This window comes from Annulohypoxylon truncatum (assembly GCF_022578515.1).
Source record: "Annulohypoxylon truncatum strain CBS 140777 unplaced genomic scaffold F4807scaffold_4, whole genome shotgun sequence".
Classification (NCBI taxonomy): Eukaryota; Fungi; Ascomycota; class Sordariomycetes; order Xylariales; family Hypoxylaceae; genus Annulohypoxylon; species Annulohypoxylon truncatum.
In genome coordinates, this window is record NW_025953790.1 from 1,130,585 (window position 1) to 1,157,978 (window position 27,394).

General features: G+C 48.6%; 10 protein-coding genes across 10 annotated transcripts; 4 read left to right on the top strand and 6 right to left on the bottom strand.

The window, feature by feature from the left end:
- The first annotated feature begins 688 nt into the window (after positions 1-688).
- F4807DRAFT_411538 (uncharacterized protein) lies at positions 689-4,302 on the top strand. Its single transcript, XM_047996710.1, has 2 exons — positions 689-940; positions 1,167-4,302. Exon 2 carries the CDS (start codon positions 1,361-1,363, stop codon positions 3,902-3,904), a length of 2,544 nt encoding a protein of 847 aa, XP_047858055.1. The 5' UTR covers positions 689-940; positions 1,167-1,360; the 3' UTR covers positions 3,905-4,302.
- A 1,619-nt stretch (positions 4,303-5,921) lies between these two features.
- Positions 5,922-7,489, top strand: F4807DRAFT_269878 (uncharacterized protein). Its single transcript, XM_047994560.1, has 3 exons — positions 5,922-6,504; positions 6,590-7,175; positions 7,256-7,489. Exons 1-3 carry the CDS (start codon positions 6,097-6,099, stop codon positions 7,279-7,281), a joined length of 1,020 nt encoding a protein of 339 aa, XP_047858056.1. The 5' UTR covers positions 5,922-6,096; the 3' UTR covers positions 7,282-7,489.
- A 207-nt stretch (positions 7,490-7,696) lies between these two features.
- F4807DRAFT_456883 (glycoside hydrolase family 3 protein) lies at positions 7,697-10,705 on the bottom strand (the record flags this gene model as incomplete). The annotated part of the gene is made up of 5 exons (XM_048000953.1): positions 7,697-9,515; positions 9,575-9,761; positions 9,811-10,199; positions 10,256-10,410; positions 10,646-10,705. The coding sequence occupies 5 exons, from the start codon at positions 10,703-10,705 to the stop codon at positions 7,697-7,699; spliced, it is 2,610 nt and encodes an 869-aa protein (XP_047858057.1).
- A 2,860-nt stretch (positions 10,706-13,565) lies between these two features.
- Positions 13,566-14,572, bottom strand: F4807DRAFT_269963 (uncharacterized protein). Its single transcript, XM_047994561.1, has 2 exons — positions 14,190-14,572; positions 13,566-14,114 (listed from the first exon to the last, which is right to left on the bottom strand). The coding sequence occupies exons 1-2, from the start codon at positions 14,518-14,520 to the stop codon at positions 13,711-13,713; spliced, it is 735 nt and encodes a 244-aa protein (XP_047858058.1). The 5' UTR covers positions 14,521-14,572; the 3' UTR covers positions 13,566-13,710.
- Positions 14,573-14,830: 258 nt separating this feature from the next.
- On the bottom strand, positions 14,831-16,865 carry F4807DRAFT_411557 (uncharacterized protein). The gene is made up of 4 exons (XM_047996711.1): positions 16,537-16,865; positions 16,032-16,390; positions 15,832-15,953; positions 14,831-15,777 (listed from the first exon to the last, which is right to left on the bottom strand). The coding sequence occupies exons 1-4, from the start codon at positions 16,728-16,730 to the stop codon at positions 15,148-15,150; spliced, it is 1,305 nt and encodes a 434-aa protein (XP_047858059.1). The 5' UTR covers positions 16,731-16,865; the 3' UTR covers positions 14,831-15,147.
- A 1,448-nt stretch (positions 16,866-18,313) lies between these two features.
- Positions 18,314-19,251, top strand: F4807DRAFT_411559 (uncharacterized protein). The gene has a single exon (XM_047996712.1). It carries the CDS (start codon positions 18,440-18,442, stop codon positions 19,127-19,129), a length of 690 nt encoding a protein of 229 aa, XP_047858060.1. The 5' UTR covers positions 18,314-18,439; the 3' UTR covers positions 19,130-19,251.
- A 1,108-nt stretch (positions 19,252-20,359) lies between these two features.
- Positions 20,360-22,048, bottom strand: F4807DRAFT_411561 (FAD/NAD(P)-binding domain-containing protein). Its single transcript, XM_047996713.1, has one exon. The coding sequence runs from the start codon at positions 21,982-21,984 to the stop codon at positions 20,527-20,529; it is 1,458 nt and encodes a 485-aa protein (XP_047858061.1). The 5' UTR covers positions 21,985-22,048; the 3' UTR covers positions 20,360-20,526.
- An 866-nt stretch (positions 22,049-22,914) lies between these two features.
- On the top strand, positions 22,915-23,906 carry F4807DRAFT_470839 (uncharacterized protein). Its single transcript, XM_048002854.1, has one exon. It carries the CDS (start codon positions 22,937-22,939, stop codon positions 23,873-23,875), a length of 939 nt encoding a protein of 312 aa, XP_047858062.1. The 5' UTR covers positions 22,915-22,936; the 3' UTR covers positions 23,876-23,906.
- A 470-nt stretch (positions 23,907-24,376) lies between these two features.
- On the bottom strand, positions 24,377-25,568 carry F4807DRAFT_456889 (glycoside hydrolase family 105 protein; the record flags this gene model as incomplete). The annotated part of the gene is made up of 2 exons (XM_048000954.1): positions 24,377-24,466; positions 24,525-25,568. 2 exons carry the CDS (start codon positions 25,566-25,568, stop codon positions 24,377-24,379), a joined length of 1,134 nt encoding a protein of 377 aa, XP_047858063.1.
- Positions 25,569-27,005: 1,437 nt separating this feature from the next.
- On the bottom strand, positions 27,006-27,308 carry F4807DRAFT_456890 (uncharacterized protein; the record flags this gene model as incomplete). The annotated part of the gene is made up of 1 exon (XM_048000955.1): positions 27,006-27,308. One exon carries the CDS (start codon positions 27,306-27,308, stop codon positions 27,006-27,008), a length of 303 nt encoding a protein of 100 aa, XP_047858064.1.
- Between the last annotated feature and the right edge of the window lie 86 nt (positions 27,309-27,394).

Here is a 27,394-nt window from a genome sequence, read left to right on the forward strand (position 1 = left end):
CTGGGCGGTTGTGAATCGTGATGGAGGATGATGAGCTGCGTAGAAAAAAACGTGGACCCTTGGCGTAGCTTTTGTGGCGCGGCTAGCTTAGCTGCTTAGTTACCTAAACTATTAGGTACATAGCTTACCCGTCTGCCCGTGCGTATTATTCTACCTAGGCATCTAATGCGTAATGCGAATCATCCATATTGTTATCCAGAATTCTCTGATCGAATATCCTCTTTTGTTGAGTTAAAAGCATAAGTCGGACTCGAGAATTGCACACGTGAATTGCGAAACAAAAAGTCTAAGACATAATTTAAACGGACAACGAATTATTCCACCACGCCAGCACGCCGCCAAAGTTGTACAAGTTATGTGAGGACGGGAGGGTCGTCGAGTTGTGCATTTGCGGGGGTAGACTTCTGGGCTGTACCGCAAAGTTTAATAACGCTATACTTCTTACAGCGTTAGACTACACCGTATCGAGGGCTTACCCCTGCAAGTCCTCTCTTTGATTGGACGAACCAGCTTTAGCGTACTGCAACCATTTTCACAATTTCTGACCTGTCAAACGCGAAGCGACAGGGGAACAGGGGTACAGTAGTGTACAATTGGAGCTTCTGCATCAACAAAATTTCACAAGTAAACATTAGGACATAAGGTGCCAAGGTGGAGAGCAAAAAAAAAAAAAAAAGAATTGCACAAGGCACAAGGCACACAAGGCTTCATCAATTCTATGACCGCCACTTCGTCCTACTTTTTCTTCCCCTCAGGTTCGCATGTCGCACGTCGAATGTCGTCGTCTTTGGACAATTGAAGTTCGCGATTGGGTGCGAATCGGTATACGAGAGACAAAAAAAGAAGCGCAGTTGGTTGTTTGCTTTTGCATGGCAATCCGGAGTTGTTTGTTGTAGTTGATTTCTCTCCTTATTGGATTCTTCTCTTCCTTTCCACTTCGGTACGTGGACGTTATTTTAATTATCTCGGTCATTATCCTTCATCCCCTGTCTGTCCAAGATGACTTCCTGACACTATGACCTAACCTGCCTAACCTATTCCATCTTAATCTTTTTCCTTCCCGTCCTCCTACTTACATATTCCTAATTCGACATCATCGTCTTTCATCGCGTCCTCATTTTTTATCTCACTCCTATCACTATGATGACAATCTAATCTAATCACAGTCTCAGCAATTCCTTACGACGTTACGAACCTTCATGGCCTTCCGAAGATACCCTCAATTTTTACGACCGTACTCATTTTAATTCCGAGTCTTCCGTTCTCTCCACTCCATTGCAATTCATATCTGGATTCCTGCTTGATTGCATTTTTTCGCGCTTTTTTCACCACCGCAAGGCGGCGCGGCTAGACCGTCGCCATGGATCAACCACCACCACCTCCGCCACATGGCAATAATCCTAGGCCGACAAATCCAAACCCTAATCTCCCACCCGGCAAATATGATATATTCATCATACCGCCACATTCATCTGGGTCGGGTTTCCTCTACCTCCCATCGCTGAAGCCAAGCCTGAACAGTTTCGCCGCAGGATTTGCCAGTGCTTTGGTTTTGGTTGTCCTTGCCCAAAGTATGGCGCCTGCTTTTCGGGTGTGGTACAGTAACTTCGAGGGAATGGGAAACATGGGAATGGCATTGTTGGTAATAGGAGTTGGCGTTGGGGCGTGGTCTCTGGGAAGAACACAACAAGGTGGCGGTCCAATACCTGGAGCGGGTGGTCCCGGTTCCGGCCCTGGGGGAAGCGGCGGAGGAGGAAATTTCTATGGTCAATATGGCCCCGGATTCGGGGGCTATGGCGGCGGTCCGAACCCCAATGCTGGACCACCTCCCAACGATGATGTGCCTCCACCACCGCCTCCTCACGGTTCACCTCCACCTCCTAGGTCTGGGCCTAAACCTGGTCCGCAGAGCAGAGGAGGGCCGAAGCAGTCATGGGAAGAAGACCCGCAAGATGAAGAGCCAGGAGAATCGCCTACACCACCTCCTCGACAGCCACGGCAACATGCATCCGAACAACCCCCTAAGCCGAGACCTAAAGAGCCTTCCCAAGATGCTCCTTCCGATTCTCCCAAGCCATCTCCCAAGAAACGTAAGGAACCTAAGGAACCCCCTAGAGAAGCCCCCGAAGAAGCACCCAAAGAAACTCCTAAGGAACCACCGAAAGAGACGCCAAGAGAACCGCCCAAGGAACGACCTAAGGATCCGCCAAAGGGTGCATGGGAGAAGGCAAGAGAGGAAACCAGACGAAAGGAAGAAGAACGAAAAGCGAAGGAAGCCGAAGATCGCAAAAAGGAAGAGATAGCCAGACGCCTGAGGGAATTGCGCGAGAAGGAAAAACGTGAGCGTGCCAGGCGCGAACAAGAATTGAGAGAGAGACAAGAGCGCGATGCGCGGGAAAGGGAACAGCGAGAACGCGAAGAACGAGAAAGGGAACGGGAGAGACAAGAAAGAGAACAGAAAGAGAAAGAGCGACGCGAGAGGGAGCAAAGGGAAAATAGGGCACGAGAAGCTCGTGAACGGGAACTTCGCGAAAAGCTCGAAGAAGAACGGGCACGCCGAGAGAGGCTCGAGAAGGAAGTCAAGGAAAAGGAAGCGGCACGAGCTAGAGAGATAGCTGAGGCAGCTCGACTGAAGGAAGTAGAAGCAGCCAGGTTGCGAGAGGCTGAGGCGGCTAGGATACGAGAGGAAGAAGCCGCCAAGGTAAGAGAAGCAGTGGCTGCTAAGGTTAGGGAGATGAGGGAGAAGGAAGCCGCGAGACAGCGGGAAGCCGAGGCTAACAGATTAAAAAAACAGGAGGAGGATGCGGCAAGGAGAAGAGAAGCCGAAGCAGCCAGGCTGAAAGAGCAGGAAGCGAAGGAGGCGGAGAGCAGGAGAGGTGCATATGCCTTCTCGTCCGTGGGAGAGAAGACCAACCCTTGGCCAAACGGAAAGCCACCTGTAACTCCCGTGCCTCCGTCTCCCAAACCAGCCCCGAGTACTGCGTCTAGCAAACACAGCGCCACTCAGAGTACTGCTTCCAGTCGACCACCACCAACAGCGACCCCAAGACCAAGTCCAAGACCAAGTCCAGCACCCAGTGCAAAGGCGCAAAGCACCAGCGCCCCTAGCGGCGTCAACGAAGAGACGTATTCGTTTCGACCATACGACCAGCCCAAGAGCCACGGTCGAAAAAAGTCGAGTGAAACAGCCTTCACAGGATCATCATATGCTTCGCATTCAACAGCACGGACAACGCCCCCACCATCTGAACGGTCTCATTACGAAACCAACGACCCGAAGAAGATTGTCATCAAAGCTGTATACGGTTTCCTTAATCAGTTTTCCAAAACACCAGCTTCCCAGCTCATCTCTGGTGTTGGTCCAGTCACCGATGGCTTAATTCTTCGCATATCGTCGGAGGGCATCTTTATCGACGACGATGTTCGTAACGAGCCGCAACGAGATTGGGATGTCAAAGCCTGGACACTCAAGACCGTCGAGATATGGTGTCCGGCGCATTGCGTAACAGAATCCGCTACAGCCGCCGCAAAAGCGCCATCCAGAACTCATCGTTTCCGATCCTCGATACGTGGCGATCCGAAAACGTTAACAGGTGACGATGCCGCGGCATGTGTCGCTGAGCTCTCACATTCTTGCAAGAACGAGTGTCGCTACACCCAAGGCGCACGCAGTACCACGTCGACCTTCGTTAGTAGCGGTAGGAGACGTGGTCTGCATCTAATGCGCGCAACGGTGAGAGATCAGGAAGGCAAAAGACATTTGTTTGTGATCGACGGAGAAGAGGGCTGGAAGTTAGCGGAAGGCCTGACTCAACTGCTCAAAGGCAGTCAGCACAGGCAACTTGGTATCCAATGCATGGCGAAGACCGAAGCCCAAACCATACTCGAGACTCTTGGATGGTGACTAAAGCCGGCGCCGGTGGGGACTCATCGCATTTATGGGATATCATCTGGCAGGCGATGGGCAACTGGAATGCTGAGGTCGTGGTCACATTCCATCGTTGCCAGCCTGCATTCTACTGGATGGACTTACCATCCCTTCTTTGTCAATACTTAATCGTTCGTTCTTTCTACCCAAATGCATTGGCGATGCGCGACGGCGTACCGGGAGTGAGGGGGGGTTTTTCAGTTAAGTCTTAATTTGCGAAGACGGAGGGCGCAATTCTTCTATGGAGTGGGAGGGCTTAGCATAGCACGAGAAACCGCATGTAGAGAGTTGAGATTGCCACCGATTTGACCCGGTCGATTAACTGGATATACCACCGCTGAGACAATGAAAATATAATGATACGAAAACCTTTACTTTCCCGTCTTGATTTGATTTGGCTTGGCTTTTGTGATGTAGTTGGAGCTGCTTTGGTGTAAGTTCGTAATGTTAATAGTAGTGAGTTGGGTAGGGGTGGTCATCCCTGGTTTTATAATATGGACGATGATTCAAGGAGACTAAAGTAATTCGGTCATCTAGACTGGATTGCTAATTCTAACTAATTATATCAAGTTACTTGACTATTTCCTTGTACATGGCTTTAACATCTACTCTAGGTCATAGGGCAAACCGAAATCATAACGTCTCCTAGCTGTTCCTCGCAGAATTTACTAGCGGTGATCACCACGAGTTATTACCAGTAGGCCATTTTCCTTATGAGGTGGTATGTTTCGCAGGTAGTTTTCCGGAGCTTGTTGTTCACCTTAGTCGTATCAACCACGCTCCAGACACCCCTTACCCTTTGCAACATGCTGTAGGTAGATGATTTATTATGGATTGTTAGGCCCACTTAGAACCAAGTGCCGACTCATCACGCTGACGAACTAGTAGGAAAACTTTGGATAACTGTTGATATTTGGAATGTGGACGAGGAGCCGACGGCACATAAGATTTCTGGTGGTAATAAGAGCACTATCTCAAGCCTCGTCCTGTTGCCCCTTCATCTACCCCATTTCATATTAAGAGCAAAGATGACCACTTGTCTGGCAAATAACTATCAAGGGTATAAAAATTGAAATAACGAGAATTGACTGAAGAGCGCGAGCTTCGAGCCTTAAGGCCAAGCTAGCTACCGCTACCGTCTATTATCTCAAAACTCTACAGGAACCGACTCACACTATTCATAACAGCTCGTTCACGCGTTATCCTCTATATTAGGTTGATCCACACGCTGCAACCTCTCAATAAGCCTAGCGGCTGGACCGCCCCCTATTCGCCACGTGAATTTGTCATGCTATATATGAACTAGATGCAGGCTGAGCGTCTCGGCCCTTTCAGGGGTATAAGGGGGAGCAAGGAGGCAAGGAATGACGCAGATACACCCCCTATTCCTCGTGGTATATGGACTCCCCCCCCGTGTTACCGATTTATAATCGCTTATAGGCGGTGGGAGAGGATATTAAAGCGTATATGCGGCCTTCGCGTGCGCGACATGCCCTTGGCTCTGCCGGAACCCTCGCTCCCAAAGAATGTTCGGGCCGGATGGTTACCGCTTTTGGTTGCCAGTGTGTGTGTGCTTTGCCTCGTTGTGGAAAGGGATATAAATAAATTTGAAGAAAGGGGATCATCGGCATATGCTAGGATGCAATGGTGCCCATTCGTTCAGATGAACTCCTGGCTCCGGCCAGTCAGAAGGGGACCTCGCACGACTGCTCGACTCATGTCCAATGACGTTTCGATGCCTAGACGAAGGCTTGATTCGGCTGCTGGAACACTACCGAGCCCTCTACCCCCGCTTAATATGTCAGAATAGGAATGAGTCCGTGGCAAGCAATGTAGGTAATTTCGATCCTAGCATCAGATTTGTCGCCCAGACTTGCCTCCAGATCCTAGGATTAGATTAACCGGCGAGGCTTCAATGAGCGGCAGTTGCAATGCCATGACATCCAGCCAATAGCCGCGGCGCCTCGACGCTCCGTCCGCCTTGGCTTTACCCGGAGAACCATGATCTGCGCCGCCTCGGAGGGAGAATAAAGGCAGGACGGCCTGCTAACCTCTCTCCCCGGCCGGTCTGCCTGGTTCCCTCTTCCTTTTTTCCACAAGCAATCGCCTTCTCGCAACCACATTGCCAAAAAAAAGAGGCATAAGGAAACGATACGAAATAAGACAAGATGCTGTTGAAATCTTCGCTGCTCGCGGCGGCGGCGGCCCAGATGGCCGCGGCGCAGGAGTTGATGCGTTTCGGGTGCTCGCAGCTGACCATCGACCGAATCGACCCGCTGGTCGAGCCGGGCAACATGCCGTCGGCGCACATGCACCAGATCATCGGCGGCAACTCGCTCAACGCCAGCATGCACCCCGAGGACCACGACCCGCCGACCGACTCGACCTGCACGAGCTGCACGTACTCGGAAGACTTCTCCAACTACTGGACCGCCAACCTGTACTTCCGCGCCCGCAACGGCACCTACAAGCGCGTGCCGCAGTTCGCCAACCTCGGCCTCGGCGTCGAGGCCGGCATGACCGTCTACTACATCCGCGGCTACCAGCCCAGCGCCACCGTCACGGCCTTCCCTAAGGTGAGTTTCTTCCCTCCCTCTAAACCCTTTTCAAGGGAAAAGGGGCAGTTCTAATTGTAAATTTGTCGTTTTCCGCTCGGTACAGGGCTTCCGAATGCTCGTCGGCGACCCGATGAACCGGCAGGCGAGCACGATGCAGAAGGGTCTCTGCTACCGGTGCGAGGCGAACATGCAGCAGAACCCGTTCGGGGGCGCGCCCTGCACGGGCCAGGACACGCAGGCGTTTCCCGCGCAGGCGTGCGGCGGCGGCTGGCGCGTGACGGTGCACTTCCCGACGTGCTGGGACGGCAAGAACCTCGACTCGCCCGACCACAAGGCGCACGTCGCGTACCCGGCCTCGGGCACCTTCGAGAGCGGCGGCGCCTGCCCGGCCACCCACCCCGTCAAGGTGCCCCAGATCATGTACGAGATCATGTTCGACACGCGCGCGTTCAATAACAAGGCCGAGTGGCCCGAGGACGGCTCCCAGCCCTTCGTCTGGAGCATGAATGATACTACGGGCTACGGCCTGCACGGCGACTACCTCTTCGGCTGGAAGGACGACGCCCTCCAGCGCGCCATGGACGGCAAGTGCTCCGGCGACCGGTGCGCGCCGCTGCTGCGACAGACTGACCAGCAAGCTATTGACTGCGTCAAGTCCCAGAGCGTCCAGGAAGACATCGGCGATGACTGTAAGTTGGCTATTTGTTCCCTTTCTTTACTACCATATATTACATGTTATATGGATTAGACACTAACTGTTCGCTTCAAGGGCTCCCCAACCTCCCCGGATGGTAGATTGCCAATTGCGCCCGTGTCCGAAGAGGCGATGGTGGGACAGGGAACGAGGTCGTACTTTACCTGGCGTTCTATGCTTAACTTATTATTAGCTGGGAAGAGAAAGGGGACTCCTTAGACTGACCTATTAAATCTTTCCCCCCTATTCCTGTTAATCTCGTCATAAATAAATACCATTATAACTAAGGGTGGTGATTTGCGTCAACTCGTTCTTCCTATCTGATCATCAATTGCTTAATTCGAAGCTGCACATATTTTTCACGACCAGGATAAGTTGATTATTTTACTTTGGAATTAGTATTACTTCGTATTATTTACACGAATGTATGTACCAGGTTGGAACCTGTCTTTTATGTCCCCCCCAGCCAAACAATGTACCAAATTAAACACACCACAATACCCCCGGCGCATCGTCCTATGATAGTGGGGCGCTCAGTGGCAGCTTACGGCTGCTGGGACCGACAAACACCGTCTTAGGGGCGCTGCTGATAACCCAGTTCTGGGATTCGATGTCCCAGTTGCTGATGTCGCGGCGGTTAAGCGTGGCTCGGAAAGTCGCCGTTGCGCCCGGTTCTATCGTAATCCGATCGAAGCCGCGCAGGAGAACCTTCGGGTCATCTTCGCCGCCAAGGGAGACATACAGTTGTGGAACTTCGTCGCCTACTATCTTACCCGTGTTGGTAATGTTGGCGGTGACGGTGTAGACAGTGTCGAACAGCTGCGGGTTGCCACCAGACTCGTCCTGGAGACCAGGGCCGGCAGGGTTAAGAGTCTGCTTGGTGGAGTCGACGGCTCCCTTGGGCAGGAATTCCTCTGCAGTTTGGCCGAATTCCGGATCCTCCGATGCAGCTTCGAGCGATGATGTGGTGTTCACGTAAGGGTAGATGTACTGCCAGATGTAAGGGAAGGACGAGTTCGGGAAGGCATAATCTTCAAGCTTCGTCGAATAGTTGCCAAAAGTGGGGGCTTCGGCGGTCTGGCCGGTGGTTGGTGTGTACTCTGCATCGTAAGCCTTTTCGACCTGGATATCCGAGTACTCGAACGTGGTGTACGACAATCCGAATCCGAACTCGTAGATAGGCGTAATGTTGGCACGATCTAATGCGCGATAGTCGATAAATACACCTTCAGTGAACTCTAGCTGCGGCCCGCCATTGCCATTGTTGGGCTCGTACATGACGTCTGCCCCGTAGTCTTCTCGCTTCGCTGCCCAAGTGAAGGGCGTTCGGCCGGCTGGGTTCACTTTACCGTATAGCACGTCTACAAGCGAGCGACCGCTTTCCTGGCCTGGTAAACCAGCCCACACAATAGCCGTGATGTTGGGCGAGTCGTACCAGTCCGTGACGAGGGTGGGTCCGACGGAGTGGATGATGACAATGGTGTTGTTATTCCACGAGGAAACGTTCTTGATGAGTTCATCACCGTTACCCCATAGTGTCAGGTTATTCCGGTCGCCTTCATTTCCATCAACGGTGATATATCCTTCACCGGAGTCCGCGTTGACAAAGACGAGAGCGGTTGCATCGGCTTGTGAGACTAGAGCCTCTATCGTGTCCGAAGCGGAATTGTTGAAGATACCCTCAATGCGGGTGTGATCCTCAAGTGCCTGCGCCTGCAATGCCTCCATAGGGGTGACAAGGTAAGGGAAGTCGGCAGATCCCGAGCCCCACGCCATCGCCAGAGTACCCTGGTCGCAACCTCGGTCCGAACAACCGTTGGCACCTAATGGGTTGGGACCAGCATCTTCACCAATCACTGCGAGGAACTTGGGCTTGCTGAGCGGGAGAGCACCATTGTTCTTGAGCAACACCGTCGATTTGGCGCCAATTTCGCGGATAAGATCGCCGTGGTCTCCTCGGGCGTCGACGTGCCAGTTGATTTGTTGGTAACCCTCGCTGGCGGCATAATGAATGGGGCCGTAGGTATCTCGGGTCCACGAGGAGAAGCTGATAGGAACTTGGTTCTCCACGGTCCTGCCGACCTTGAAATAGGCGGCCATAATTCTCATAGCCATGTCATCGATTCGATACTGGGGAACGGTGCCGTTCAGCACGGCAATGGTAAGATTCGCACCCCAGAAACTGAGACCCGAGTTCATTATGGTGTCTCCGGGCATCGTCATGTCCAGGCCAGCTACGGCGCTGGACACGCCGGAGTGCTGTGCTTGCCAATCGCTCATAACAAATCCTTGAAAACCTAATTCACCCTTGAGCAGGCCGTTCAGCGTCTTAGAGCTAAAATTTCTTGTCAGCTATTTTGCCGTATCGTAACAATCTCCCCCATGTATGCTTACTTTTGACAAGATTGGGAATTGTTAACTTGGTTATACGAGCACATGATTGAACCGACACCAGCTCGCACCGCATCCGCGAATGGCCAAAGGTACAGCTCGTGCATAGTCTTGTCATCGATATTGGCAGAGAAGGTTTCTGTAATGTTGTAGCCATAACCCTGAGCTTCGCCGACCTGCCTGAAATGCTCTAGGTCTGTGTTAGTAGTGATACTGAAGGGCGTATTGTTCTCTTTTACCTTGCTCGTTGCCGACGTAGTGCTTCGCACAGGCAATTACACCCTCATCTTGAATTCCCTTGATAGTCTCACCAATTGCGACACCGGTAAGATAGGGGTCGGGAGAAAATCCTTCCCAATTGCGCCCTCCGGCCGGCGCACGACCAATTGGGCCAGCAACAGGGCCCAGAAGGACATCGACGCCTTTGATCTTGTTTTCATTTCCCATAGCCTGTCCTCGTCGGTACATGAGACTTCTATCGAACGAAGCTGCTACAGTCTGGCCGGAAGAGAAGGCTGAGTTGTAATCGGTGTCACGGATTCCCAAGGGAGAATCCTGCATACATAGACTTCGGAATCCGAGTCGGGGAATAGAGCCGACTTGACCAACACATTGCTCACCCTCCCAGCTAGAAATCCGTCAGTTTCTATAATTGCAGAAATTGTATAGGATATAGCTACTCACCCAACACCGGTTGTCAGATTGACCTTTTCCGCGAGGGTAAGCTGGGAGACGAAGTCTCTAGCTTTGGCGTACGCATCTTCCCATCCTTTAGCGGTAGGGCTCATCCACGGAGAAGGATAATAGGGCTCCGATTTAGGTAGGTCTCGCTTATCAACCTAATAATTGTTAGATATCACGACCTGGCCAGGTATAAATAGAATATATGCTTTCGAAGCCACATGTTCGAAAGCTATCGGTTAAAATTAGGCATCGACAAATCCTCGAGAGAACCAGATAACCAGTATAGAAGTAACGGATACCGAACAGCAGTAAGATGACATAGTAGTTGTAAGGATACAACTCGAGGACGCCTAGAGAAACGAAGGGAATACATGATGGCAAATAACTAACCGCATTGGCAACTGCAGTGCCGGCGACCGCCAATAAGGCAGTCCACGAGGCGGAACGCATTACGATTATCGTAAGGTCGGAACGATCTTAAAGCTCGTTCATAGGTAGAATATCAACTTAACTCAACGGGCCGGAGTAGGTCACGGAAGCGGCCGAAGTTAGGCTACCCGATAGGAAGACAAGTGATGATCGAGAGGGTTGGGCCAGCTGGAGTGGAAAAGGAATAAGATTGAACAAAGGTCTGTATTAATAACTATTATGAACGTCATGGGTTGTTGGTACTTCTCTCTGGTTAGGTACCCATCTACATAGGTACCATGCAGGCTTGGGGATCGGGTGATCAACAAACTGCATGCACCTAAGTAGAGCTAGGTGAGATGTCGGTGACTTCTAGGATTTCCTGGTCTGCCCGGTCAGCTTAATTCTCCAATGCTCTCCGAGCCGTCCATGTTGTCCATGTTGCAAGGTTACAGTTGAGCCCACGAAGGGCAAGGTTCTCCGCTTGAGGAAGATGTCATATATACACTAGGACAAGCGGTAATGAATCCGATTCGAGGTTAGTGTAAGCATGGTAAGAAAAACAGACGAGACGCGTTCGACGAATACTTACATTGTACGGTACAATTGCACGGAGAATCTCGTGTTTACTGCACAAAGACCGACCTGGTTAACACAGGGAGGTACATAGGTAGGCATGGACAAAGGAATATGAAATTACGGAAAGCCTTGAGATTGGGTTGGGTTGAAGGTGGCTGAGTTCGGAATAAACATTGAAGATCAGTGGAAATTAAAGACCAATAGGTACAACTACTACACAACTACACAACTATTTAATTGACGCTAACTTGCATAAAAGGCAAGGGCAGAATATCCATCATAATAAAATCCCATCGCCATCGAAGCTTCCCTAGATATGGACATAAATCGCGGTAAGAAATGGTCCTAAATACCGAAGCGTCGAACTATTTGGGTAGTCGTGTACTTAAGCTTATCGGCAATTGCCGTGTTTACGGGGCACATCGTATGGGGTATCGTCATATTTACAGCATTGCAAGAAATACATTCATAGTACCAATATGTATATGGCCAAGCGCGAATATGTCGAGGGAGTCGGATTCTTCCTGCGACCCTCTTGCAAGAATTGAATTTTACGAATTACGTAAGTATTTACTTGTCCTGGAGAAAACCAATTATGGCGCGTTATTTCATATCGCCTCTTGAAAGATGCCGTCGAGACCGAGCTGGAAAGATCGTCAGGGGAGCTAGCTAAAGTAAGGCGAGAGTAACGATCCTTCGACAGCTTCATTTTGCAATCGGAAATACATTATTATTTACTCACAAATAACAGCCAATTCCTCACGCCATATAAGTGATTGCGTAGTACGAATTGAAAGATGATATAAATGCTCAGATAGTTCCTAGGTCAAGGCAAAGCGAGATCCCGCTGTCCCGGTGTGAAGCCTGGAAGCGTGGTCCGAACGCGTTCAACTGGAGTTCCATAATAATTAATTTAAGACACGCCAGCGCCAAGGAATCGAACAACTTCGTGCAACTGTTCTAATTACCATTTTAAGGAATTGCGCCAACAATTATCGGCCGAAGAGCAGCCATTGATCATCGAGAGTTAGGATTAATTATTACCTGCCAGCCCTGCATATTCTGTTCGCTATTAGAGCTGTCCATGTTAATGTGACTGACATAATTTGGGGGAGACGTCATACTAGATCTTACTCTCTTAAACACGTTTAAACGTCCCGCCAAGGCTCCCTAGCAGCTTTAGTGCTTGGAAGTATCGAAGCATCTATCTCCTCATAGTAAACTGATGACGAACGTTCAATTTCTACATACATAGTACGATGACCGCCTTTAGACCCTTGAGCCCTTGGTAATATCCCGTTCTTTTCTATCGGGCCGTCTCTAGCCTCAGCTGGTTCTCGTGGGTCTAGGCACTAACCTTCGCCCCAGAAGCTCGGGATCAGACCTCGGGAAGGGATGAAAAATTACGCAGACAGAAAATGTTTCGTTGGAGAAGCTCGAGTTCGTGCGGGGGAGGACCTCCTATCCAGGGATAGACCGCCTTAGCTATGCGGGGTTGCATGGGGTCCTGTCTTGGAGTACAGGAAAGAACCTGGGCAATTTCCTAGCTTCTGCTAAACTTCGGTAAAATTCAAGGATCATGACCTGCTTTCCAGGTCTGTTTATGAACCGTCAAGCAAGGGCCATGGAACGTTTATCGTGGGGCATGTCGGGACAATAGAACTCGAGATGAGTCTCATCACCAGCTCCGAACTTATACATCCCGAGTTCGGAGCTTCCGGTATTAGTTAATTGTTAGTTATCCTACCTACGCATGGGTTTAACCTTGAAGTCAATTCGATCCGGTCTGTTCGCGTTACTATCCGAAGTAACACGTCAGCTGCGGTGAATATTACTCCCGGGAGAGATTTCCAAGAACTGTTTCTTCCTATTAAAAGCTGACTGCCTACCTACTAGGCGCATAGCCAGGTAATTAAGATAAGCCAGGTAAGAATAGCATGCTCGAAGTAAATACTAGGCCGCTCTACAATGACATACTTCCCCAGCTCCCTTCCAAAACCGGCCTCAAAATTTCCGCGATGAAAACAGCTTGGCTCTTGGTAGTTTCGAAGAACACCCGTCCAGTAATGGTTAAGAGCAGCAAGGAATTGAGCTCTGCTTGGGAAGATATGGGAAGGAGGAGGTAACTCGCCAAGTCCCCTGATATCTGGAGATAGACTTACCTACCTACTCTTCGACCTTGGCACCGGTGCTCGTTAGAAACGCATTTACTATGGTAACGTGGTATTCGCCACCTTCTTCAGCCACTTTTTACCGACGACGTGTGATTAGTCTGTTATGACCCGTCGACGTCGGGTTTGGGCGCACTGCATATCTCTTTGGTAAAACATAGAGAAAACTAAATCTTGATCGAAAATTCTATCGATCTCGAGTGCGGTATCGAGGTCTTCGTCACCCTCGAAAAGACCTCCATGAGAATTAAAAAGGGGTCAATAGTCAAATAACCATCTTGATCGGGTAATATCTAGTTAATGAGGAAGAATGCCGTTCCGTCTTAGTTCCTCCCTTAGCTCTTCCTGAGCCTCCTTAATGTACTTGTCCTTGATGATTCTATCAGACCACAGAGCTGTGCTTGACCTAAGAACCATCCCAGCTGATAACGCGAAGCCCGCAGCAGCAGTTCCGGTCGGGTCCACCGGGGCGGCCATGAAAGTCACGGTGGCCGCCACGGTGGCTGCGGCCGCGGTGCCGAGCAAGAAGACAGAATCTCGAGTGGTGCCCGCTCTTTTAACATATTGGTCGAAGAAGCCAGGAAATTCGGCCTGGGTTTGTTTGTTCCCAATGAGGTCGACGAGAAGACGGATGAAAACTTGGCAGTTATTCTCGTCGTATACATACTTGCTTTGTAACGGCTTCTCCCAAACTCGGTTGGCTGTTTCCAATATCTGTTAGCTATACCGAAGTAACTTGGGGAAAGATACTGCTTGGGGAGGGGACCTGGACCTACCGATGTGGTTGATAGTCTCGATAGACCATGGTCTAGCTGTGTAACCAATAGGCCCTACTTTTTCATATGGCCGATTGTGTTCCTTGTCATGTTTCATCTGTAACCACTCGTGCGCAGGTAAGGATCTGATGAAGTACTTCCTGTCTTTTCTTTTCTTGGCTTGATCATTGTCTTTCTTTAGCTCGTAGCATTGATTGTTAATGTATACTGCCCAGTGGCTGAATACATCGATGGGCTTCTTGAAGCCGAGATGTCTCTGGTGACTAAGGGTCGTAGTATAGAGGTAGATAGGATAGCCCTCGTAATAGGTGTATAAGGGTTGGTGCTCCATGGCAGACTTCCTTCGAATCTTCTGTGTTTTGTCGGTGTTGCTTATTTTATTATGTTATGAAGGGATATGATGTAGCAGAAACCAACTCGTAGCGAGGAAATTCTTATATATAACACTCGTGTAACCCCAACTTCAAGATCCTTAGGGAGGTATCATCAGCCCAGGAGGCGCGCTCAGCCGCAGCTCATAAGCATCTTGCCAAGAGCTTACAGTTCTAAAAATGGGAATATAATTGGGCGAAATTAGTCTTTAAACAAGCCATATGGTTTTAGAACATAGCCACACAGTTTTGGAGCTGAAAGCTCTATGGTGAGAATTTAGAAAGTGCACATATGATTAATAAACATAGTAAGTAATCTTGGAATTTCCAATCGTATTGAACCTTGATAACTAATTGGCTCTCGCCTCCCGTTTCCTCCAACTTTTCTCCTATATTCTGGTCTATTAATCACTATCTCGAAGCGCGTTATGTTATTTGATGGACGCCACAATCCATCATGATTCTCATCCCTTTCCTATATGCTCGATATCAGATTATATAATATCTTGAATGAATGAATAAAATGTCTTAAAGATGGGAAACCCGCTTTCCACATTTATTTGCAAGAGTAACAGGACTTAGACTGCCTATGAAGGGCGGTCCGGATCCCTCCTCCGTTCAAAAACTAACGTCCGGACAACAAACATCTGACCATCGACCGGCCGAACGTCCGCAGGCAACCACTGTATGAGTGGAGGAACTTCGGTTTCGGGACCTCGAACTCCGTTCTGCTCTTGGATCCAAGCATTGTACGGCCCCTCATAGCTATACTCATGAGCTCCTTGCCACGTGAAGACTTCCTCCTTCCCATTCCACGCCAAATGAAACCCATCTGGTAGCGGAAATGTCCACAGCCTCGCGCATTTCGCCACATAATCAAGCTGGTCCTGTTTGCATGCGAATGTCTCCAGGACCAGCTCTAATGTTGTCAGATCCGGCCAATACTCCCCAACCTGCATGCCCCAGCGCCCCTGCTTCTCGAAATCGTCGAGCTCGAAGTCTGGTTCGTTACCAGACTTCCGTGCTTCATACCCCATAGTCATAGCCAAACTATTGGCCGGCCGGGCAGGCAAGTCTGTCACGTTGATCATTGGTTCTAGTCGAAGCCTTTCTGAGGGCCTCCTCCTGCATTCTTCAGGTGGCGTTTCCCACGTCCACCAGTCGGTGCGCAACATGCGGATGGTCAAATTAGTAATTTTTCTGCCAATCCGGAGATTCTATTAATGGGAACAACTGTTAGCGACGCCTTGGCCTTCGCAGGAGTAGCTTACGCTATCATCGGAACCCGCGGGTTCTACGAATGCTGCGTAACCCGCACTCGTGTAACCGTGACTCTCGAGTTCCGAATGGCGCCCCAACGTGCCAACTAGGCGTGATACTCGCTCAACAGCGCCTGGTATCCTTGTTAGTAGCTATTATTATTTGACTGGGTATATGGGTAAAGAACAAAATCTATAAAGGGGGAACATACCGCCTTCCAATTGGAATTGTCGCATGGTCATCTCGACTGACGATATATTTGCAAATTGCCAATACTTCAACTTTTGGCACAGAAGAAGATCCGTCGACGAGCGGATTAGTGGGTTAGAGGGAGGTATGTCTTGATGGGGGCCATCAAAAACTACTAGGGGGTTAACCAGAAAGGGCTTGAGGAAGGCTTCGACATAGATGGCTCGACATGTGAGCAGCAGCTGAACCGCGATGCGCCAGTTGCCGGCTTGGCCTGGCCTAGTAAATGATCTATGGATTTCATAGATGCTGTTGAAGTCCTCGTAACGTGTGAGAGATAAGCTCCATATCTCTTCGCGTATCTCTCTCGGAAGTTTGGAGCTTTGGCAGTGAGAGGAGAGTCAGTAGTTTCTTCGAAGAGTTTTAGAGGATATAAGTATATCTCGGGGAACAGTGAAACCTCCTTCGGCTAGATAGGAAGGCTTCTGCCTCTGAGACGACTAAAAGGGGTGAGAGTCTTTGCATACAAGAATGGGGAAAGGAGTTGGGGATTGATTGACTCGGGGTGTTTTAGAAGGTCGACGGCGAGAGGCGGCTGCTCTTCCCTTCTGCGACTGCGGCGGAGGGGGGCATCTGATGAGCTGGTTCCTGTATCTCCTGGCAGCATCTGTTGCCTAGGCCGAAATCGATTTCTCATACGTTGATAGGTTTCTCGCACCATCGTTCCTGGTACATAGATTCTCTGTGTTCTCGATCGTGTATGACCAATTCGCTAGGTAAACATTATAGATCTGTGGCGATAAATTATATTTATTCTTATAGAGCAATGGAAAATAAGGCGATTTCTGCCTAGAACTACAGCCCTGGAGACCTTGATAGGCAGATATACTAGGCACCTAACTTTAAAGTGGGGTTATGCGAAAGCTGAACGCTTAGATGGTTACCTACATATTTATGATTGAAGATATGATCTCCTAGCCGGTTAGATGAATAAAAGGCAAAGCACCCCGAAAAATTCAACAACATCATGTTATGTAAGTAAACGATTAGCCCCTTTAATCATTCCGAAAACGTGGGGTTATTTGCGGACCATACTAGAACTACTCTGTTGAAGGATTCAAAGCAGCACAATATTATGTGGTTCGTTGATGTCTTTAAATTGTAGAAGTTGTCTGAATTCCATCATTAGCTGCAAGTTCATGATATCTCTACATGCTGAGGCTCCTATTACAACCTTAGAAGTATGCATTCTAGGTACTTCAAAGTTCTCCTTCTACCCACCGTACATCTACAGCATGGTATGACCTAGGAGTCGTTTGGTCTAGAATAGTTAACCTACGTAGTTTCTGGAGTTGGTACGTCGGATTCTCGACGCCGTCGCATACGATGTTCAAGGGCGATATCAATAATTGACATCATCCAGGCCTAAAGGGAAGTTCAACAAGTGAATTCTTATCTCCCCACATCCCCTTTGCCATTTATTTTCTCGTCGCTTTTAATTTAGATGGAACGCAGCTGTCGACAAACCTTGGTAAGCGACCTATTCTTTTCTCACTAACCAGTATTAAGACGTGACAAGAATAAAGAAATGTGTAAATACGTTTCTAAGTACATGTAAAGAAAATAAAGAACTGAAGAGTTACTTTTGTTCTTATCTTCGTATGAATTACATTGTGAATAACAATGCCTTGGTTTCCAAACGTAATAATGTCAAGTGATTTTCTTCTAACAAACCGGAGCCATATAAAATCATTCTACCCCGTATTATCTCTAGCGATATCATTGCTATTGTCTACACCAAATCATATATGCACCTCTAGACCACACATTCAAAGAGACCGTCTGAGACATACTGAAGTAGTTATGGCCTCTTCCCCTTACTTCGATTACGTCCCCTACCGGGACGGGAGTATGCGCCAAGAAATAACTAATCTTGTTGATGTGATGGAGCAGAACGACTTTAAGATATCTCATCTTCGAAATTGGATTCAAAGGGCAGAGCTACCCCAGAACGATGTTACTCATGAACAACTTAACCGAGCTTTCAAAGATACAGAACGAATGGAGAAGGTACTCGATGTGGCAATGAATGGAGAATTTCGCCTCACTTACGAAGTTCTCCTTTATCAAGAGCTCCTGAATCATAAGGATTGGCAACTTTCCCAGTTAATGAAGCTTGATTTGGAGTTAATGCAGCTCTCATCTGGTTATTTTTCTGCGCCTGTCATGGCAACTTCCGCTATTGCTGATTCGATGAAGGATGTAGGTAGTCTTCCACCGGTACCATCGTCAAGAGATCCCAACCTAGGCGTTTTCTCAGAAGAGACTCTGGATACAGGTGCAGATTCCATCCCAGTATATGATCCAAGTCATGCTCCGTATCCTATTCCATACCATACTCCAGGTTCTGTGTTAGAAGACATCCCCAACATGTCTCTAGATTCGATTCTAAACTTTAATGAGCAGGTTGTAGACGATCTACAAGGTCATATCCTACCGGAAGCTGCTCCAATGTCCGCACATGATTATATTCGAGAGTTCGTCCCCAATGCTGCTCCGAACCCTATTCTAAATTATGATCCAGACCATATCCTAGAAGATATCCCTGACCATAGTCTTGATCCTCTTTTAGATTTCCTCCGAGGAGATATACCAGACGCTGCTCCGGATCATGTCCGAGATTTTACGCCAGATCAAGCTTCAGGGGATATCTGCGTACCTTTTCCCGCTCAGTCCCCCGAACTATTTCTTCATCATGGCCTTGAAAACATTGCCGAAGATGCTCTAGTACCTACCCCAGAACCTTCCCCCATAACGGTCTCCGTCCCTCAACATCTTATTCCTGAACCTAGCAGCTTTGTATCCACGAGTCCTTCAATCCAATTCCCGGAGGATGTACTCATGGCTGGCTCAACGCCTGCTTCAGAACACATCTTGGAAGCCAGTTTAGAGCCGGCTCCTAATCCAGAACTAGCATCTACTCCGAGATCTACCATGGATGCGGTTCCAGTTCTGGTTCTTGTACCTGTTCGTAATAACAGAAGGGTAAAAAAACGTAGCGGTAAGTATAGATTAATTAAGCTTGGTGGAGGATACGCTTACAGACTACCAAGAAGATGATGCGGGGTTTTCTACTAATACCTTAGGAGGCATTCATATATGTACCTACCTATTAGACGGCAAGTAAAGTGTACGTGTTTCTCTGTTTTTGGAGGTTATTAGTGTTTCAAGGAAAAAAAGATTTGATAAAGATAGGTAGGCTTTAAAGCTGCATTGCAAAATTACTTTAGCTAAATAACAACGGTTCTTGATTACGAAATTCCCATCGTACATACGTGGATATATCTAGCTTGCCATCCCTTAGGAGCAACGCTCCCCTTTTCCCGACAAATCATATCTTTCATTATGTTAGAGATCCAGCACCCACAAATTATGTGACAGGAATCCAGTAGGTACTATAATAGTCCTGATTGAAAAACTTCAAGAGGGCGCAGTCAGCATGAGCTCAACGGCAGCTCAACATCGGCCGAGCGATGACTGAGCAACTGCTGAACCTAACTATGAATTTGAGCAATATAACGATATCATTCTATTGATAAACTTAGTAATTAATGAAAGGGGCTTACTATAGGCTATGTTGCATCAACTTACATACTTTTCAAACATTCATCAAAGGGTTATTCTCGAGCTTAAGTTAAGCAGTTCAACCTGATGCTCAAAGTTGAAGTGGGCAGAGTGGGATAGGTGCGCAATTTAATTGGTCGAGATCACTCACTGTAGTCGTGCGCTAGAATCCCCGGTATGGTTGCAGCCTTAGACGGCTTAACAGCACTAAAGCTACCTACCCCAGGCTCTTTACAGGGGGTTTTGCTCATTTCGCGCACTATCTAGTATAGCCTCCGGATTACATATGTTCAGCGAGCGACAACATGATTAGCGGTGTCGCTGTTGAAGTAGGCGTTACGATTGAGGCCGCAGAACTATTAATTCCTTTTATCTACGATATATATTCTAGAATGTCGCTAGATAAGCTGGATTTCTGATAACTTTGATTTGACTTGATTCTACTAAGTCAAAAGTCTGATATGTGAATTGACTCTGATACGTTGATTTGATTGGGTACCTAGGGTTACTGAAAACGGCAATCACTTTGTATGGGGACGTCGGGGTTAATGTCGACAGACTCAGCTAGGTTATATTTTCTTTTATTTCATCATCTTCCATCAATCTCTCACCTGAAATAAGAAACCTCGCAAGTATGATCCGATCCTTAAAAACCGTGCGACTTGAGAAATTTAGAGCAATCACTGATGTAAGGTTGGTAAATTCAAGTTGATTCATTCTAAGAATAAGTCCAGCTCTCTACGGATTGACAGTTGTGGAGATTGTAGTGGGTATTGATGTTCGAGTCGTTTAACTTTCTGATATAAAGGAGAAGTAATAAATTAATACAAGGTAATAACGGAAGGATAAATCTTATTCGGTTTTCGGCATAACCCAACGATATGATGTCTGGATCACGATTTGAGATTCAACTCGGGATACTCTGGGACTTTCCACCCTTGATTCTCCTCAGTCTGCGGCTTATAAGTGATCGGCTCGACCTTGGATACAACCCAGAGAAACTTCCGCAGGACCCAAATCCCTAATCTTGAAGACGGGAAGAACGTACCCAAAGATTCTGTAGGTAGAGCTTGGCATTCGTTGATCGGAGGCCGCGCTATCTCCTCATATGCCTTGAGCGCTTGCGGCACATCGTTGTTGCGCCGAGCCAATTCTCCCGCGAGCACGTACGCGCCTATGAGACATCCCGTGGTCCCCATGCCCGTAAAAGGACTCGGGCAGTAACCTGCATCTCCAAGCAGCGCGACCCGGCCCTTATACCACCGATCCATCCTGACTTGCCCTACCTCGTGCGCGTAAAAATCAGTACAGGTAGCCATTCCGCTTAGTAATCGGTCGACCTCCCAGCCAGCGCCCCTGTACGTTTCCGCGAAAGCTTCCTTTTGCTTTTCTACCGATTCCTTGTACGACTTCCGAAGCTTCTCCCCGTCTCCCATGGTGAAGAGCAGCACTTGGGTCATCGGACGGCCGCTCGTTCTTGTCACCACCAATCTTCTCCCTGGAGCGCTGTAGGCTCTCGCAAGCTCCCCTTCTCCTTCGCTGCGGGGAATGCTGTAATAGGCGGCATGGACTCCGAGGGGCTTGAAGGCTGCGTCGCTGACCTCCTGACCGAAGGCGAGACGCCTAGTTCGCGACCCCTGTCCATCTGCAGCGACGACGAGATCAAACCGTTTCTTCTGCCCATCCGAGAATGTGACATCCACGCCATCGCCATGCTGAGTGAGATCTGTGATCGTCTTGTCGAATTCGTAGGTCAGTTCTCCCTCTTTTCCTCGCTCTTCTTTGAGTCCCGCATTTTGTTTGAGGCTAGCCTCGTATAGAACCTTTACTGCGTCACCACGCATGATCTCGTATTCCGCTGTCAGAGTAAGCCGCCTTTGGCCAGATGGATTGATGCCGAAGAATGCTTGCTGCTTCCCGTTCGAATCTAAGATTTCGACTCCCGTTTCGTTTACACAATGAGACTTCATGGTGTCCAAGAGCCCCATTTTCCGGAGGATTTCGACGCCTTGGGCTTTTAGATCTATCTGCTGACCTGCCACTCGAAGCGAAGGGGAGCGCTCAACTACCGTGATTTTGTTATTGGGATCCGATTTCTGCAGGAGAATAGCAAGAGCTGGGCCCGCAACACCTGCGCCTACAATGAGGACGTTGAGAGGCATCCCGACTGAAGATTGCAACGACTTGTAGTTGATTTGACGAATGTTGTTTATGCGTATATTCGTAGTATAAAATTGATTTCTTTGATGAAGTAGGATGTTTTTAGCCGAAGATGGGTTTAATAAGAATGTGTACCTGGTCCGTCGGGTACTTGTCAAGAGTGAAAAGGGGCTCCGCACAATACGTTCCATGCTTTGGTATGACTGCTTTGAAGAGAGATGTTCAACAACTTCTAGAACAATCAAATACGAGAACATTATATAAATAATAAAATGTAGGGGAATATTATAGAGCGTCGCTCGAAGGCCGTCTGTCGCCGAGACCGTTTGATAACCCCGGCCCCGGTCAACCCCGCTTACGTCCGCGATCCCCGTCTACGACCGTCCCCTGCCCGCATTCAAAGACTCTTCTCCAAGAATGAGTCAACTTCGGCCCAGTATAGCAGAGCCCATGAAAGTAGGATTCCGAGTCATACGAGTAACATATTGAGCCTATCTATTACCTAGGTACATATCGAAAGTCCCTCAACGGAGAGATCCCCATTTATTTTACTACGCTTAACCTAGCGATGGAATCGTACATGGTTACCCGTACGCGAAGCTCTTGGGGTTCCGTGGTAATAAACATTTCGTATTAATCTCTGCCGTGATGTTGCAAACTGAGAGGTTGTACTATTTCTTTTTCCGTAAAATTAGAACGGCGAGTTAAAACTACTTCAGTAGGTCTGATAACGGGAAACAGAGACCCGATTCTTCTCACGTTCCAGATAAAATACAGTTCCTTGCTTCCCAGTATTTCCCATGATGTGTACCTATCAAGAATTGGCATTGTCATTTCAACCAAACAATGCAAGTAACCGCTCCATGAACAATGAAAGTGTTGCCTACGTCTGGAAGACCTGAAACTCTTGTTGCCTTTGGAGAATTGATATCTCATTTTATATGTTACCATGCCATTGAGATCAAGACAAAGACTTCATATGATGAATTGCACTTCATATATGTTTACTGTTCTCAACTGGGTACATAATAACTCCACTCCCTATAATTTGGGAATAGGTAGTCGTCCCGTCACTACACCAAATTAACCTAACAACACAAATCAGAACCAGGGTTAGGCAGTGTTTAAACTTCAATATCGAAAATGTATTCACTTAGAAGGGCTTATGAACCTATTGGCACTATACTAGACCCCGTTAGTCCTCATGTCGTTGCGCGCGATACACTCCAAAACCTCACGTTCATTTTCCTTGCAATCAACGCCAGCGTGAGCTTCACTCTAATCATGGCCACTTTATGCACAGTGGCACGAAACTCCAAGCCGATCCGGGCCTGCAGCATAACTTATGTTGTTCTTTTCTTACTTACCATAGCAGCTGGTTCTTTCCTATACCTCCGTGTAAAATATTTCAAAAGCCACCCGCTCCCACCGACGCCAATGGGCCCTAACAAGCAAAACATGGAAGGCAGCGATTATTTAAATAGCCAAAACCAGCCAGGAGCCCAGCAATATACCCAAGCTGATGATTTCCAAGATGTTGAGCTCGGTGATATTGGGACACATCAACAGCAGGTCCCTGATCCATACGACCAAAATCAATATTACTCGCCATATCCTCAAGACTCGCACAACCATGTAGGCGAGGGAAATATGACAGAAGAATCAATCTCTCCGGCACCTGAACGGCATCGGGCAAGCCATTATCGCGGAGATAGCGATACTTCCGTGGCTGATTTGACTAGCAACTACGCAAGCTCCTCGTTGGAACGTAACTCAAGAGAGAGCTTCACTGGATACGGCAATGGGCAAGATGCACCAGTACCAAGTCCAATTTCTCAACACAGTTGTCAGGAAGCACGCTACGCCCCCAAATATTCAAAGCAGGGTGTCAATCACCTGAGAAACGCCAATAGCGTCGTTGATATGGAACATAAAGGCCGTAAAATGCCGTTCAGCCCGAGTCTAGCACAGCTTAGTAGTTGGGAGCTGGGAGAACGACGGAATTACGAGACGCTGGAGGAGGCTAGGGCGGATTTGAGAAGTAACTGGAGAAATGCAAACAGAGATAAAGTACGCCATTAGCCTCCTTCAATATCTACTAGGTAGGTAGGTAGGTAACCTTAGGAAGTAAATTCGTAAGCCTTGGCATCGCCCTGAAATCCTTTCATAAACCAAGTGACGATGACGTGCATTTGAGGTGTGAATGGTGAATTTTGCAATGCATGATAGCAGCTTGGGAGGGTTTAGGGGGCTGTCGCTAACAGGGATAAACTACCTAGATAGAGCCCTGTAGATCTGATCAATGGCGGGGCGGACCGAACAGCAATGCGGAATCTACCCGGCCTACAGGGGATACCCATTCATGTAAGTTACTGGTTACCTAGGGCTGGTACCAAGAAATCATTAACGCTCTCTACAGCCCTGGAGGGTTTAGATTTCAAGCATATAAGATAAACACATGGCGAAGAATGTTTCCTAACTAGTACTTTGCCCCAGTCACTATAACTGATGAGTTGCTTTAGTGGTCGCATTTATTAATCAAGATCGCTTACTGCGGGCCGCTTCAACGCCTTCATCATAGTGCTAGTGGCGCTTCTCCAGTTCATAAGACGCTAACATAAAAGACCCTGCGCCTCTATGGTCGTTTTCTTCTAACGGAATCGAGATGTAATACTACGTCGACGTTAGACATAGAAGATCTGAATAATGCAAAGGACAAATCGATACTGACCTCGTAGGTTCCATTACTACCCAAAGAACCAACCTCCACAGTCCCCTCCCAGTTCAATGCATCGTCATCGTCGATTTCAACGAAGCGATCTACCAAACCGCGATACGCCTTGAGCGCTGGCTCGAGGAAGTCATCTGCGGCGATTAGACCTAGTCTAATGCCCTTCAACCAACCGAAAGTGAACATGGCCGACGCGCTACTCTCGATATAATTGCCCTGCGCCCCGGGGTACGGCTCGCTCATAATCAGCCACCAGCCATTGGACTTCTCGTCCTGTGCCCTCTTGAGGGCTGCCGCAAGAGTGGTGAAGTACCCGACGAGCCGGGCGCGCCCGGGGTGTGACTCGGGAAATAGGGGTATGACCTCCAGCAGACTCATAAAGTACCAGCCCACAGCGCGACTCCACACCAGCGGCGCCGCGCCCGTGACGGGGTCCGCCCATACGGCTTTCTTGCTCTCATCGTAGCCGTGCACAAGCAGCCCCGAGGTGTGGTTTCGGGTATGCGCTTCGATAGTATCGTACTGAAGCGCTATGTCATCCCACGCAGACCTATTCTCCGCATCGAACAAATAGGTCCATTTCGCGTAGAAGCTGTCGGCCATGAATATTCCATCGAGCCACATCTGATCTGGGTAGTCCGGGTCTCTATGCCAGAAACCTCCGGTAGGCGTGCGCGGGTGCCGCTGCAGTTGCTTCCGGATGATGTCCGCGGCGTTTCTGTATTTGACGTCTCCTGTGCGTTCATACCACCACACGAGGTTATTGCCTATGCGATAGTCGTCCAGGGAGTAGTAGTCGTACTTCCAACCCCGGATCGTGCCGTTGTCGAGAACCACCGCATCATCAATCTGCTCCTGATACCAGTCGACGTAGGCCTTGTTCTTAGTGAGCGCGTATGCGGCCTCGTAACCTTCATATAGCGTCGCTTCTCCGTAGTAACGGGTAGCCATCACTCCGCGTTGAATGAACGAATCCGCTGCCCATGTTAGATAAGATGTTGATGCGGCTGCCGCGGTAGCGAAGACTAGAAAGAAGGCTCTCATTTTGATAGACTGGGGTCAGGGCATAAACTCGATCTGATATTCTCAGTTTTTAGTCGTCCAAAAATACCCCAAGCCGATGCGGTGTTAATATACTACAGCCCGTCCATCTAGAAGCACATACGGCCCTTGGGTAGCATTCGCCAAGTGACTTAGCCGTTTACCCCTGTGGTGTAGAACCTCGCTCTGCGGATGGAAGAAATTCGTCCAATTGACCCCCTCACGGACATTCTAGATTCCAACACCTCCCCGCAAACTAATGGCCATGAAAATGCAGGTAACGTATCACATCCCGCGACGTCCTTTATAGGAATTCGACAGCAGGCCTCCTAGTAAATAGACTCCTTAATTTTTTGGACAACCCGCGGAGATCAATTTTACGGGGAAGGAGTATCCGTATTGATAAAATTCGTTAGTAGACATGAACATAAGTTATCATCTTGACATATTTGCAGTTATCGTCGTCTTCGTCTTCGTCTTCATCGTTCTCGTCTTCTTCGTATTGGTTGTCCTCGTCGCCACCTTCATCCTTCCTTTTCTCCTCCCCTTCCCCCACCCTGTTACAAATGGCAATACCGGTGCCCGCCTTAGGGGATCACATTTGGCCTCATCATGAGTAGACGTCGGGGTGAAAACAGCTCAATCGATCTATTGGGAGTGGATATCAAACATAAATCATCACATGCCCTTATGGCACGGTTCCCGCCACCACCACCCAACCCTCTAAATGAATGTCCGAATCCTCCAAATTGGAGGTTCATTTGCATTGGTATCTTTCATGCCCTTAGAACGCCTGATGCGATGCCCGAAATATCCTCAAACTCCTCGTGAAACCTCGTTAAAGTAAGATGCGCGCATTTCTCCCGAGAAATGACATGCACCTGGTCCCAATTTCCGTTTTTCCCATGTCGAAGCCAGAACAAAGAATCCGAGCAATGGTGAAGATATTCAAATTGCCAACAAAAGCAATATGATGAATGATGCCGTAATTATGCCCAAGTCCTTGAGATTTCATTCAGCGACAATGTGCGATCGTCGCGCAAACCCCTATTGCCTTGTATTACCTCGCCTTGAAGCCACAAATTACTCCTCGCTCGTGAGCTAGCCATGGCTTTCGTCGCAGACATTCTGAGTTAATTAAGTCATCCCAGCCATTCTCGGTGAAGAGCGACGCTTAGCTAAGTCTGAACTGCGTGAACGAGGCTGACGTGTTGTTTCGAAACGGGAGTAATCTCGGATTTTAGCCCCGAGATGATGACGGAGTTTCACCTCGACTGTGGTGACATCTGCTGATCTGCGCAGAGGCGTTGCATCGGATTTCGCCCCTAAAAGTGTTGCCTCGGACTTCCGCATCCTGCCACTGCAAGGATTCGACGCCACCTGCTTCATGTCCTATCCCTTGCGACCAACTTGCGACTTTCGTTCTCCCTCCCAACCCTCCTAAACCGCCATCGCCAAATTCGCCCTGTTCTCCCTCCGCTCTCTCACCATGAGAGCGAAGCCGGCGAAAAAGAACAGCAGGGCTAATATTAATACGACGGGAATTAGAACCGCAGTGTAGATTTCCTGTTGCTCGGACGAAAGACCGTTCCATGCTTTGGCCCATTTTGGAAGTGTGATCGCTTCGTCCTGGACTAGGAAGCAGATGACGAAGATGGCGAGAATGGCGATCGAAAATAACGTCTGCATAATACCAGTGGCCGATCGCTTCAGCGACGCGAGAGGGTGTTTGAGGTTTGCCATGTTTTTTTCCTGCCTGATAACCTACTGACAGGGAATTTTCGTCACATATCTCGAGTTCGACGGAAGTTTAGATTTTTTAACAGCAA